This window comes from Enhydra lutris, unplaced genomic scaffold (assembly GCF_002288905.1).
Source record: "Enhydra lutris kenyoni isolate GAN:26980312 unplaced genomic scaffold, ASM228890v2 scaffoldscaffold18, whole genome shotgun sequence".
NCBI lineage: Eukaryota > Metazoa > Chordata > Mammalia > Carnivora > Mustelidae > Enhydra > Enhydra lutris.
The window spans coordinates 33,262,571-33,277,110 of NW_019154102.1; the positions used below are offsets into that span (position 1 = coordinate 33,262,571).

A 14,540-nucleotide genomic window follows, 5' to 3' on the forward strand; every position below is an offset into this window, starting at 1 on the left:
CCAAATGGGACCTGAGACTCTGACACCACTAAGTTATGACTTTTCCATCTCATGGAGCTGCTGCATAACAAAACATTCTCAAACCTAATGATTTAAAACAACTACAGGTTTATTCTGCTTGTGAACCTGTAACTTGGCCAGGGACAACTTGTATTTGCTCCTCCCAGCATTAGCTGGTGCAGTTCAAGGCTCATCTGTTTGCCTGTTTACTGGCTGATGCTGGCTGTGGGTTCAGACCTCAGCTGAGACTGTTGCTAGAATGCCTATGAGTAGCCTTTCCTTGTTGGTGCTTGGTTTTTCAGAGTGCAAAGGTGTCCTGAGAGAAAGTCAGGCGGAGCCCTGTGGCCTTTTTTATGTCATAACCTCATAAATTGGAAAGCATAACCTTCTGCCATATTTCATTCACTAGAAGAAAGTCATAGAGGACAATCTATACTCAATAAGGGCACCTGGGTGGCTCAGTTGGTTAAGCTTCTGCCTTTGGCTCAGGTCATGATCCCAGGGCAGTGAGGCTCCCTCCTCAGCGGGGAGTCTGCTTCTCCCTCTTCCTCTGTCCCTTCCCCACTGCTTGTGCTTTGTCTCTCTCTCAAATATATAAATAAATAAAATCTTTGGGGCACCTGGGTGGCTCAATCGTTAAGCGTCTGCCTTCAGCCCAGGTCATGATCCTGGCGTCCTAGAATCGAGCCCCGCATCAGGCTCCCTGCACAGTGGGGAGTTTGCTTCTCCCTCTCCCACTCCCCCTGCTTGTGTTCCCTCTCTCGCAGTCTCTCTTTCAAATAAATAAATAAAATATTTAAAATAAATAAATAAAATCTTTAAAAAGAAAAGAAATGGTGGGAGAACTGTCAAAGGTTATGCAGATGTTTTAAAAACACTACCCGTGGGATTGGATGAGACTAATAGATTTGACAAGTGTTCTTAAGTAACAAATGCCAAAGAGGCAACCCACTTTCTTAGAGATGAGCAGCAAAACTGAATAAGGAATGCCTGCAAGTCTCCTTAAGCTCCTTTGTTTAGGAATCCTGTATGCTTAATGCGTTTGAAATGTGTATTATAGCTGTATTCTAGAAGAAATGGATTCCTTTGTTTCCAAAATAAAAGTTGGAATTGGAGTTCACCATGGGTCCCAACTGGGACAAATGCTCAGGCCAAAGGTGGAGCCCTGTAAGGTAATACCTAAATAATGCTTGGCATTACACCTGAAAAGGAATCAAGTGGCAGTGAGACTTTCCTAAGAGCAGATGTCTCAGGATGTCTAGGTACTTTCTTTCTTTCTTTCTTTCTTTCTTTTTTTTAATATTTTATTTGTTTACTTGACAGACAGAGATCACAAGTAGGCAGAGAGGCAGGCAGAGAGAGAGAAGGAAGCAGGCTCTCTGCAGAGCAGAAAGCCCGATGTGGGGCTTGATCCCAGGACCCTGGGATCATGACCTAAGCTGAAGGCAGAGGCTTTAACCCACTGAACCACCCAGGTGCCCCTGTCTAGGTACTTTCAAGCTCAAGTTTGGCAGATCCTTCAATAGTATATCTCAGAGAATGCTCCAAGTCCATCCAGGCCTGCTTTCTTTTTCTCCTGGGTGCACAGTTTGACTACACTCCCAACCTCCCTCACAGTTAGCTAAAACCATGTGACTAAGTCCTGGCCAAAGAGATGAGAGCAGAAATAATGGAGACTACTTCTAAGACTGGTCCATAAAAACTCTAATGCAATCCTATATTTTTTTTCCTCTTTTCCTATCCACTGGCTGGATGGAGTAAACTTCCAGGACCTAGAGGAGGACAGAGTGACAAGAGAAAAGCCAGGGTACCTGAGTAACTACATGGAGATAAGCTGCCCAACCAGAAACATCAGCATATAGAATTGCTGTATGAATGGGAAATACATTCTTGTTGCTTTAAGCCACTTTGGGGACTGTTTGCTACAGCCGGTTGCCTACCCTGTCTCTGAAGTTGGATTTTTATTCACGAAATATAATTCCCTTCCCTCCCTGACCATAGGTGGAATATACTTCTCCACTCCATTAACAGTGGGTTTGGCCAATGGGAAGTTCATAGACATGAGCTGACATAATATGCTTTTATACACACTTCATCACTTCTACACCCTTCTGTGCTACACCTTCTTGCTGTTCTGAAATCACCTTGGGAAGAACAAGCACCAGCTAGATCCTGCTCCAGAGGCTGAGATCCAACCAGCAGCTTGGAACCAAGCCCAGCCTAGCCCAACCCAGCAGCAGCTGACTGACCAGTAGATGAATGAGCAAAAAGAAATTATTATTATTTTAAGCCATTGAGTTTTGGGGTAGTTTGTTACACAGCATATTGTGGAGATAGCTGATACACTGAAGGAGTGTGAGTGTGGCAGTCTTGTGGGGCTGCCTTGGTGGTGCCTCTTCTATTACCCCACTTAAGCTTTATGCTAAAGCTATTTTAAAGATGAAGAAACCAAGGTGTAGGAAAAGACTTGCCCAAAGCCATACAAGGAGTTTGGTATGTCACATTAATAAGCCTAAATCCTCTCCCTTCTGTTCCAAACACACTGAGGGAATGTGAGAAAAGCAGATAAAATCAGGAAGGCTTGAACAGGATTTAGGACGTTTCCACCAAATCCCACTTTAACAGAGCTTGCTAATAATACCCCTTGACACTTGAAAAAGGAAAGTTCTGAACAAACAAAACCACCACCAGCTTCACCTCCTGGGGTTGTTAATTTATGGAAGTTACTATCTACACATTTTTGGATAATACAAATGAAAATACAACTTTTCTAAAAAGGATATGAGCAATCGCATTACACCACTCCTGTAAGGGTTAATAAGGAAAATAGCGTTTCCAGGTATATCTTCAAGGTTAACTTCAAGGAGGAAAACCACACCCTTGGACACAGTGTTCCTGGAGCGCTGTGAGGAGACGAGAGCCTTCTAGGACTGTTGGCTCCCACCACCGCCTTTCAGACAATGCTTGTAACCAGGATATAAGAACACCCGCCACCGCTCCTGCAAGAGCCGCCCAGCTCAGTAAAGCAGACGACGAGAAGGCAACCAGCCCCAATCTGAGCAAAGAGCAGAGGAAATCGGTTTCCCCTGTCCCTTGATCACTAGGAAGCCTCGGCTAGGATTCTTTTAGTGCGTGCGAGAGACTACGAAGGGCTCAGCGTTCCCAAAGAGAGGAAAAGGGGAGTTGGGGAGTTAGGGGGACGCAAAAGCATGAGACATGGGAAATGCACAAGGATGGGGGGGGATTCTTTCGTGCAGGGATTACTGCAGAACACGCGCGCCAGGCCGCACATTCATCCACACCTACAACTGCATACTACACAGACACGCCACATACCCCTCCCCCGCCGGCCCCCACGCCCATTCTGGAAGAGAGCGGCAGATTCCCCCGGAGAGGAGCGCTGCCCCAAACTCTAAGAGAGGGCTCCGCGCCCAACGGCCAGTGCCGTCTCCACTGCAGGGTCTCGGCGAGCTGGAGGCGGTGGGGAGCTGGGTTCCCCCGCCCACTCCCCTTGCACAGGAAGAGCCGCGCCCAGACTGCGAGGCAGCCCAGCGGAGGGCGCGGCGGGGAAGCGAGAGGCCCGCGCCGCCCCCGCCCATCGCCTTCCAGCGCCGCCCCGGCTGCGGCGGGCGAGGGGCGGGGCGGGGCGCGGCGTATATAAGGCGAGGGGCGGGCGCCGCTCTTTTGTCTCTTGCTGCAGCAACGCGAGTGGGAGTACCAGGCGTTGGGCTCAGAGCGGAACTCCACGGTGAGCACTGCCTAGGGCGGGGGCCCCATCCGGGTGGGGTTGGAGCAGGTGTCCCTGACCGGCGCGGGGCCGCCGCAACAGGAGCCCTTCCCCTACGGGACGGCCGGCCGCTGGGCCACGCCCTGGGGCTAGGAGCGGGGTGCGGGACGCGCCCAGATTCTCGGCCTGTTGGTGCAGGGAACGCCCCGTCCGAGTGCCACGTCGAGAGGCGTCGGCGGAGAGGCCGAGGGGACGCTGGCCCCGGCCGCAGGCCAACCGCCCTGCTTTACCCACTAGGATCGCTTTAAGAAAATGGCAGACAAGCCGGACATGGGGGAAATCGCCAGCTTCGATAAGGCCAAGCTGAAGAAAACGGAGACGCAGGAGAAGAACACCCTGCCGACCAAAGAGAGTGAGTGCACCCCCGGCTCCAGGTCCGCGTGCCCCCCAGCCCAGCCCTCCCCCCCCCGCCTTTTCCGAGAACCCACCCCCACCCCCACCTGACCGAGGCGCCGGATCCCGGCGGCCCCGGCCCCTTTTCCGTTCCACGAAGCGCGTGTCTCTCCAGCCCCAAGCCGCCGCCTCAAGACCCAGACCTCGTGGGTCCCTCGGCTTGGGGGGGGGTTGCAAGGTGTCCTCATCCTCCAGTGTCTGCTTCCTGCTCCCCACAGCCATTGAGCAGGAGAAGCGGAGTGAAATTTCCTAAGAACCCGGAGGATTCCCCGTCCCCGTCATCTTCGAGACACCCCAGTCGTGATGTGGAGGAAGAAAAGCCACCTGCAAGATGGACACGAGCGACAAGCTGCACTGTGAACCCGGGCACTCCGTGCCGACGCCACCGGCCTGCGGGTCTCTGAGGGGACCCCCCCCAATCGGACTGCCAAATTCTCCGGTTTGCCCTGGGATATTATAGCAAATTATTTGTATGTTTCATGAAAATAAAACACACCTCGTGGCACGGCTGGCGTGGTCTGAGTCTTAGTTGGGAACGCGTGGGCAGTGTCGCTGCAGCAAAGGCCCACGCGTTGGAGACAGTGCTGCAGCAGAGCGGGAGGGGGTCGCCCAACGGCGGGTTCGGAGGGACCATTTATAATTTCGATTTTACCTGCTTCTGCATGAGATTTTGTGGGTTATTTGTTGCTGAGCTCTTGCTTACCCATGTAAAATGTGACCTCACTTTGTCATTCCTGGAAGCTCGGGAAGACGCTTTTTCAGGGGAGCAAGATCTGTTTTTGATCAGCTTTTACAGTCCCGCGTTTCTCTGGCCTCATAGTTCTGATTTACACCCGATAAGAAAGCAGTGTTTCAAAGACTGAGAAGAAAGGGGTAAGAGACTAAATATGGAATGTTGGAAATTGGGTGAGGTCACAAAAGTCTCCTGGAGGCTTTCTTGGAACTTAAAAAAGGAAAACAAAGGCCGGATCCAGGGGAAACCACAGCGGGAACATCAGAGCTGGAGGAGCTTGGGGGTGGGGGTGGGGGGACAGCCTAGCTTTTTTGTCTTTCAACCCTAGTGCAGAATCTTCCACAAAAGCCAGCCGTTAGAGGGAGTACTGGGCTGAGCAGCCTCCAGTGCCGGGAGCAGTAAGAGGGGTGGGTGTGTGGAGGGAGGGCTGGGGCTGGCAGCTGAGCCAAACAGGGTCACACCCTTTAGACCCCTGAGAAGAGGGGAACTAACCCCGAGGGGAGTAGTGGATAGGAGATGGGGAGGCTGCAGGGCATTCTGGAACAAAAGAAAAACCGGCTTAGGATTCCTGGGGTGGTTTTCTGCTAAAAAGAGGTGAGGACACATTGCTTAGTGATTAGTCCCACATTTTTGTCTGACCATAAGGGGCTGGACACTGGGCGAGGGCAAGTAATTTGAATGAGGTGTGATCTCTGTCCATGGGAATTTAAAATTCTGGTGGGTGAGACAGGCAGCCACAGCAGACCAGAGCAGGGACACCTAGGTTGAGGGAGCCAATGCCCATTTTGCACAAAGGAGTGACTGTCAGACCTGTGCTGTGGAGGGTGAGTGTACCTGGGGTGGGGGTGGGGTCATCGGAGTGGTGGGATAAGGAAGAGAAACACATTAGGGCCATTCCCCCCCCCCTGCCTCCCTGTGATGGATGTTATTTACTGGCTATTCACTGGCTGCTGTGAGCCCTGCATTGTGTTAGGATTTTTAGTTCTCAGAAACCCTATTAAGACAGTAATTACCCATTTTACAGATGGGGAAGCTAAGGTCAAAGAGACTAGGGATTTGCCAAAGTCACACAGCCAGTGAGTACTGGAGCCAGAATTTGGGACCAAGGGTGTGCTTTTGGGGATTCCATAACCCAAGGTTTGGAACATCTGTTGTGGCAAATGTTTCATGAGATTTCATGAGCCTTTACTGCTTGAGCATAATTGACCCTATTGGGTCTATTTTTGGGAGGTTAAAGAAAAGAGAACAGAAGAAATCTCTGCTGCCTTCCGACAGGAACACACTAGGTCTGCTGGTGAAAAGGGCTCTGACGAAAAGGCTGGGTGGGGGAGGAGTGTGCTGGGATGGGAGAGGGAGTGGAAGCGCCATTGCAGCTTTCAACAGGGCAGTCAAGGGAGGCCTCTGGATAAGACAAGAGGTTCCAGAAAGGGGAACACAAATGCAGGGGCCTTAAGATAAGAGTGTGCTGGGCGATCTGAGGAAGAGCAAGAAGCTGGAGTGGAGTAAGGAAGCAGCGGGGAGATGGGTGTGAGAAGGCAGGAAACGGAGGAGGTCTATTTGAAGTACTTGACAAGGTTGGTTGCTAAAAGGCGGTTCCTTTCCCCCCCCTCCCCCCAGGCACCTTCCACCTCTGGAGCTCCATGAGCTCTCAGGGGCACAAAGAATCCTGTCTCGGCAGCCACACCTAAGGCCTCTCTGGGGCCCCATCTGGGACACAAATCGCATTCGCCCTTCCTTTAGGTCCCACAGACTCCCAGACCCCAGCGAGCTCACCCTGGAGAGCAGTTCCAGAACCCCATTTCCCAGGGCGCCCTTACTCTCAGAAGATTCCCATGACCTTCCCACCCCCTCCCCAAGAAATCCTTACAATTCTTAAAGATTCTTAAGCTGTGCGGGGCTGATGACTGCCTTGCTCTTCCGAAGAATTTAAGACACGAATCAAAAGGAGCCTTAGGGCGTTTTTGCTTTTCCACCCTAAGACACTGAGCTGATGAGATGGGGCCACAGCAAGGTGGGGAAAGGAAATGCGAACAGGAGAGGGAGGTCACTTCCGGTTTCAGAAGTCTTAAACACAGAATCAGTTTATAAGGCAAGGCTGCCTTCCCCGACACATCTCAGCTCCCCAGCTGCACACCAGTGCACACAGCTAGACATCCTGGGGCCTGAATGTTAAGACCAAAAAGGCCAAGTATTGGGGCGCCTGAGTGGCTCAGTGGGTTAAGCCTCTGCCTTTGGCTCAGGTCATGATCTCAGGGTCCTAGGATCAAGCCCCGCATTGGGCTCTCTGCTCAGCAGGGAGCTTCCTCCTCTCTCTCTCTGCCTGCCTTTCTACCTGTGATCTCTGTGTGTCAAATAAATAAATAAAATCTTAAAAAAAAAATTAAAAAAAAAAAAAAAAAGGCCAAGTATTGGCAGAAAGGCCCACCTTCCTAGGCCCCACCTCTCTCCCAGTGATGGATCCCCTGAGATCACAGAGTCATCATAGGAGGGACAGCCCCAGAACCTGGAGGTGGGGTATCAGAGAACACTGAGGCACCCCAGGCCCTCTTGTCCTCTCATTTCTATGCCTTGCCACCCGTGAATACTGATACCCTTGTGAATTGCTGGTTTCTACCCATTCCCTCCTTTCTGACAATTCAGGAACCAATTACTAGTCCAATCCAAATGAGGCTTGCTCTGAAGCTAAAATTGGAAGATTTTTTTCTTTTAAGATTTTATTTATTTGACAGAGAGAGAGAGAGAGCACAAGCAGGCAAAATGACAGGCAGGGAGAGAGGGAGAAGCAGGTTCCCAGCTGAGCAGAGAGCCTGATGCTGGACTCCATCGCAGAACCCTGGGATCATGACCTGAGCCTAAGGCAGCTGCTTAACTGACTGAGCCACCCAGGTACCCCAGTTTTTTTAATCCTATGAAAAGCTAAGGATTCCCAGATTTTAAGGCCATATACTATTAATTCAGAGAAGAGCTGAAAATTGTATAAACAAGCTTCCTTGACTATTTCCCCTGCTTTGTCTCTTTTCTAATTAGCCACATATTAGCCATCCTACAAGGCCATGCTAATCACCACTTTCTCTGATTAGCCCTCCTGGATTTCCCAGCCAAAGACATTCTCTTTCTCCTCTCAGCTCCTATCTGTACCTCTCTGTTGGTACCTGGACACACGCAGCTCTACTTGGCTAGACTGAATGGGGAAGGATTCTTATTAATTGAAGCCAGCACATAATTCATGCTCAATAAATACTTATTGAATTATAGCTGAAACATCACCTGGCCTCAACTACTCCATCTTGGCTACGCTAAAGGCTCGCCTCTCCCAGGCCCCACCACAGTCTTAATATCCGTGCTACTGGGCATAGACAGAGCCCATGCCTGATGCCTACAAGTTACCGTGGTGCAAGACAGCCAAACATCTTCATTTTCCTCCCAGAGCCAGGTTCAGGAGACACTCCTTTTAGGAGTGGGAATGCAAGTGATTCACAGTCGAGGCTATTGATGGGAAGCCGTATGTTATCCAGACCGATAGCAATGATGAGTCTCAACCAGTAAAAAGATTTTAGGTACTGGACTGCTGATGTCAGCGAAATACAGAGACTGTGTTCTGATTCAGTTTAATTCAGCGTGCCTTTCTGAGCAACCAGCGGGGGGTCTATCACTGGACGAGGCCAGCAGAAATGTCACAAGATGGGAGCCAGCCAACTGTACAAAAGGCAAAATGAAGGAAATACTAGAAAGAGGGTGTGCGAAGGAGTGGGCATTCTGGGCAGGAGGCTCCTTCACGGAAAAAGAAGCATTTGAAGAGCTTGAGGAGTGAGAGTGGAGTGATGCACAGTGATGCCCTGTTCCATGGAGGCAGAGGGAAGGGTTTGGTGAAAACAGAAGCCTCACAATTAGCCTAGAAAGGTACTTTGAGTGTTTTATTCCCATAGACAGTTGAGAGCCTTTGCAGATTGTAGAGGCTGAGACAAAGTGATCTGAGGTGTATTTGATAGTATGTGAAGGATGTTGTGACCGACATGGACGATTATCTAACCAACCACCATCAGCACCACAAACCATCCCTCCTTTCCTGGCACATGGCAGCCCAGTTTTTTTTTAAAGATTTTATTTATTTATTTGACAGAGAAAGCACAGGAAAGCACAGCAGGGGGAGTGGCAAGAAGGAGAAGCAGGCTTCCTGCTGAGCAGGAAGCCTGCCGTGGGGCTCCATCCCAGGACCCTGGGATCATGACCTGAGCTGAAGGCAGGCAGACGCCCAACCAACTGGGCCACCCAAGTGCCCTATGGCAGCCCAATTTTATTTATATCTGAAGCAGGTGACAAGCTTCAAGGAGTCAGCCCCAGGAGCAAAGTTTGATTAGTATAAACATGAGGCACCTAGAGGTTGAGCATTATAGAAATTTCTGAGGGTGTTTGGTTGCAGTTTGCTATCATAATGATTAGGGAACACTATAGACAGTTCATAAAAGGGGTCAGGAATAGGGACATCTGGGTGGCTCAGTCGGTTGAGTGTCTGCCTTTGGCTTAGGTCATGATCTCGGGGTCCTGGGATCGAGTCCCACATTGGACTCCTTGCTCAGCGAGGAGCCTGCTTCTCCCTCTGCCTGTAGCTTCCTCTGCTTGTGCTCTGTCTCTCTGTCTTAAATAAAAACTTTTTTTTTCTTTTTTTTTTAAAGAAGAAAGGGGAGGGGGTCAGGAATAATAGACATCTGGCAAGGCACGGGACAATTCCACACATCAAAGATTTGTGCTGTGCCCTACATGACTTTTTTTTTCTTTTAAGATTTTATTTATTTATTTGACAGAGAGAGCAGCAGAGGGAGAGGGAGAATACAATATGGCACAGCGATATCCTACAGCTAAAGAAACAGTTTGTACTTGATGCTTGTTTGGACCTACACACAGCCTACCCATGAATCTAGCAGCTTCCAATGAGCACTGATACAATTGCATTGTGTCAACAATTCAGAAGCCAAGAAAAATATCGCAGTCAGTGCCACGAACGCTTGGGAAAGCTCGGAGTTAAAAAACAAAACGAGCATCCTTCAGTTTACATTTACAGGCTAGTTGTATTCCTGGAAAATGCAATGTATACTAAATTGGTGCAGAATTCAGTTTTGCTAGATTCACATTATTATAATGAGAGATTTCATCGATACAAATGTGCAGTAATCCATTTCCAAGACCATTTAGACAGAGTTCAAAAGTAGGCAAAACCTATACATGCTGTGAGAAGTTAGGACAGGTAATGACTATCCTAGGCACTAGGATGTGTTCAGTTGGTAAAGGTTCATCAAACTGTACACTCGTTTTTAAATTTTTTATTTTTTCGAGCTGTATACTTGTGACCTGTGCATTTTTCCATATGCATGTCATACAACAATGAAGAGTCTTTTTAAAAAGTCACATAGGGGGCACCTGGGTGACTCAGTTGGTTAAGCACTTGCCTCAGGTCAGGATCCCAGGCTCCTGGGATGGAGCCTCACATGGGGCTCCCTGCTCAGCGGGGAGCCTGCTTCTCCCACTCCTCCCTGCTCCTGCTGTCTCTCACTATCTCTGTCACTATCTCTGCCGTCAAATGCTCTACCACTGAGCTATACCCCGTCTGTCACTATCTCTGAAGAAAAAAAAAAAGAGGAATGCAGAGCCATACAATGGCTTTTCAAGCTCTTCTGGATGTGGCCCTTCCATTCACATTCCATTGACCAAAGTAAATCATAAAGCAAGCCTGACATCATCATGACCTTAGCCGAAGGCAGACGCCTGACAACTGAGCCACCCAGGCCCCCCAGGCCTGACATCAATTGAGTGAGGCACCACGAGTCACATGCTAGCAGGTTGGTATGTATAATTCTGTCACAGGGAAGGCAGGAAGTAACTGGGAGTCATGATAATACAATTCACCATAGAGACTGAAATGCATATATAAAATTTTTTGTAAACTCTATTTCACCTTTATATTCCAATATGGGCCTGTATTGATATTGTTTTGAAAGTATGTGTGAGGGTAGATTATATTATCTTTAATTTCCACTTTGGGAACGAGGAGTGTTATGAAATATTTGATGCAAAAGGAGATGTTGGTTCTAAATGGTTGGAAATTAGCAGTCTGACCCAATTGTGGTAATTTTATTATTACCCTTACAATGATTGACTTAAGAATAGATATGGGTTGAGGGGCACCTGGGTGGCTTAGTCGGTTGAGTGGCTGCCTTCAGCTCAGGTCACAAGCCCAGGGTCCTGGGATCCAGCCTCCCATCAGGCTCCCTGCTCAGTAGGAAGCCTGCTTCTCCCTCTCCCACTCCCCTGGTTGTGTTCCCTCTCTTGCTGTGTCTCTCTCTGCCAAATAAATAAATAAAACCTTTAAAAAAAAAAAAAGAAAAGAATAGATATGGGTTGCAATTCTGGTCAAGGAGACCCACGAGAAAGCCTGCTGTGGGATTTCTAGGAAGACAAAATTGCTCCTTGAGAAGGACATAAGAAAAAGCATTACAGGCCCTTGTGTGAGGATGTGATGCCCTCTCGAACCATGACAGTTCTCTTGAAGCCGTGAAGGGAAATGCAACACACAGAGAGTGGCAACGTGGAAAAATAAAAAGAATCTGTGTATATAATGAGCTCTTGAGATGCTGAGGTTTCTTGAAAGTGCCTTATCTTCGAATATTTTGTTATGTGAAGTACATGTTTCTTATACTTAAGAAATCTGTATTTAGGGGGCACCTGGGTGGCTCAGTGGGTTGAGGCCTCTGCCTTCGGCTCAGGTCCTGGTCTCAGGGTCCTGCGATCGAGTCCCGCATCGGGCTCTCTGCTCGACGGGGAGCCTGCTTCCCTTCTTCTTTCTGTTTGCTTCTCTGTCTACTTGTGATCCCTGTCTGTCAAATAAATAAATAAAATCTTAAAAAAAAAATCTGTATTTAGGTTTCCTGACTTTCATTCAGGAGTCTCTACAATGATCTTCTGCAGTGGGAAGTCTGGGTGCAGAGATGCTGGTTGTGAGGATGTCCAGGCAAGAAGTAATGAGGACCGAAGTTAGGGGAAGGCCGGTTCATCCACGGTGGGATGCTGGTGAGTGTTTACCCACCAGCTATCAGTCAGGGTGGAGGTAGGTAAGAGCTGATTCATAGCATTTGCTGATTTCTGTGGTGTAAATATTGTGAATTTTAAGCTGTCAAGAGTTAACCATCAACTTGGTGCCTTCTGAAAATGGGGCTCCTGGGCAGCTCAGTCATTAAGCGTCTGCCTTCGCCTATGGTCCCTTACCAGCAGGAAGCCTGCCTCTCCTTCTGGCATTCCCCTTGTTTGTGTTCCCTCTCTCACTCTCTCTCTCTCCCTCTGTCAGATAAATAAGTAAAAAATCTTAAAAAAAACAAAGTAACAATTGGATCTTTGCAGAAGGAGAACGAGCAAGACTTCAGATGATGGGGGCAATTACAGAAGTTGTACTCTGACAGACAAACAGAAACTTTTACTGGTCTGTGTTGACTTCATTTGTGTGTCTCAGGTTCTAGAGGGGAACTCGATAAGCAGGGTACTTCCCAGAAAGCACCCTGGAAGACACCGTACTGCTTTGGAGAGAGATTCTACAGTCCCCGAGTCAGGATCATAAATTAGTTTTATGGCCAACACATTGTACAGAGAGACAATAAAATGAAGCCATGATGAAGTGGGTGTCTCTGGCGCTGAGCCCGGGGAAGGGCAAGGTGATTCTGCAAGTCATCACAGACTGAACCTGGGAAGCTGCCACTGGTGGGAGGCTGGATGGAACTCGTGATGGAAAAAAGCAGCAGGGCCGGCCAGAATCAACACACTAGGTAGGGACAGCTACAGTGGAAAAGCTCTCGCTGTTCAATGAACTGTTGCTTTCTCTACTTAGTCAACCACAATTTATTAAGCATCTGCTAAGTACCGGGTCCCCGGCTAGGTAGTCGCTCAGGATAAACAAAGTCGATTCTCCTGGACCTCATTCGTTCACAAGTAAGATAGGCAGGTACCCTGGATTAATGACAAAATACAGGATCATGGGATACTGTATTCTGGTTAAAAACTAAACAGGTACCAAGCTTAATTCTTATCTCTCCAGTGAAATTCAAAAGACTGAGCCCTTAAGATGAAGAGATGACCCTGTTGACTCAGTCCTGGCAGTTTTCAGCATTTATTCTGAATGTCCCTGGCATTCACGTCATCTCTGTAATGTTCTATTGATGTGTTTCATAGAAGTCAATAAGATCAGAGGACTCGGCTATTAATTAGAAGATTAAAAACAAAAACAAAAACCTATTGGCCCCGTGAATGCTATCTACATTTGTCAAGCACCCACCCCACAGCTAAGAATTTTTCTACATTGTGGAGAAATCCCATTCTCTAGGAAGGCAATTCTGCCCAAAAAAAGCTTCCACTCTTGCATCATCGCAGACCTAAGATCTTCATCAGAGACATCAGTAGCTAAAAAAAACCTGTTCTTTGAGTCACTGTTTTTGTCCAAATGTTACCTCATGCCAAGCTGTCCCTTACTTTGTTTCCTGCTACTCAGATGCCAGGTTATTTGATCTGGCTTGTTCTTAGGGGGGAAAAAATCAGTAGAGTACAGAATCCTACCACGTGGATTCTTTGTTTTTTTAATTTAAAAATTCGTATCCGACCTGTTGTAGGCAAAAAAAGGATTTATTTACTCATGTGAGTGAGAGATCCAGGGAGTAGGTTTTGCTTGGGGGGTGGCTGATGGAGATAGTCAGATGATGTCACAGGGACCTGGTTTCTCTCTCTCCACCTTTCAGTTCCACATTCTCCTTCTTGGGCTGGCCTCCCCACTCATGGTGACAAGACAGCTGCTACAGCTCGAAGACTACATTCTCCCAGGGTGTGAGAACAGCAGAAAAGAGAGAATCTCTCTTCATCCCCTTCAAACACAAGCCTGGACCTAAGTTTCACCTGCCAGAATTAGGTCAGGTGCACCTCCCTGACCCAATCACACTGGCCAGGACACAGCTTGGTTTAAACCTAGGTCATATGCTATGCCTGTTGTTAAAGGATGGGCGGGCCTCACTAGAATCATAGGAACATCAAGTAGAGATGGAGTAGATGTCTTTATTTTTCTTGATGAAGTATAATTGACATATGATATATTAGTTTCAAGTATACAACATAATTATTTGATATTTGCACACACTGTGAAATGATCACCACAATCAGCCTTGTTACCATCTGTCACCGTACAAAGTTGCAAAATTCGAGCGGATTTGTAAATGAAAATTAAGGACTGCTATTAAGAACACGGTAAATGGATATTAAGCACCCAGACTCATCATTATTCACCACAGTCATGTACTAAACTGGCGTATAAAGGCCTCATGTTAACCTCTTAGCTTCTGAAGACTACATGAGCCTTACCTTGGTGTAGATGAACTTGGAACTGGTAGAGAACACCTAACTTCTTTGTCATCATGGCCTGTGTTCCCAATGTTCTTACCAAAAAAATCAGGGCTGGGGCAAGGGCTCTGAGATTAAAGACACAGACACACACACACACACACACACACACACACACACACCACCTATCTATATACGTGTGTGTACATACAGAAAGAGAAGACATTTTTAAGGAACTGGCTCACACAACTGTAGGGCCTACCA

At 48.0% G+C, this 14,540-nt stretch overlaps 1 protein-coding gene across 1 annotated transcript; it reads left to right on the forward strand.

Moving 5' to 3' along the window:
• Positions 1–3,670: 3,670 nt before the first annotated feature.
• Positions 3,671–4,689, forward strand: LOC111148051 (thymosin beta 10). Its single transcript, XM_022504424.1, has 3 exons — positions 3,671–3,748; positions 4,025–4,139; positions 4,399–4,689. The coding sequence occupies exons 2-3, from the start codon at positions 4,040–4,042 to the stop codon at positions 4,431–4,433; spliced, it is 135 nt and encodes a 44-aa protein (XP_022360132.1). The 5' UTR covers positions 3,671–3,748; positions 4,025–4,039; the 3' UTR covers positions 4,434–4,689.
• The last annotated feature ends 9,851 nt before the right edge of the window (positions 4,690–14,540 follow it).

Bases quoted from the DNA above. Each gene is read 5' to 3' on its own strand.
- LOC111148051 (XM_022504424.1), top strand. From the start codon at position 4,040: ATGGCAGACAAGCCGGACATGGGGGAAATCGCCAGCTTCGATAAGGCC. The intron at 4,140-4,398 runs GTGAGTGCACCC...TGCTCCCCACAG, and splicing joins CACCCTGCCGACCAAAGAGA to CCATTGAGCAGGAGAAGCGG.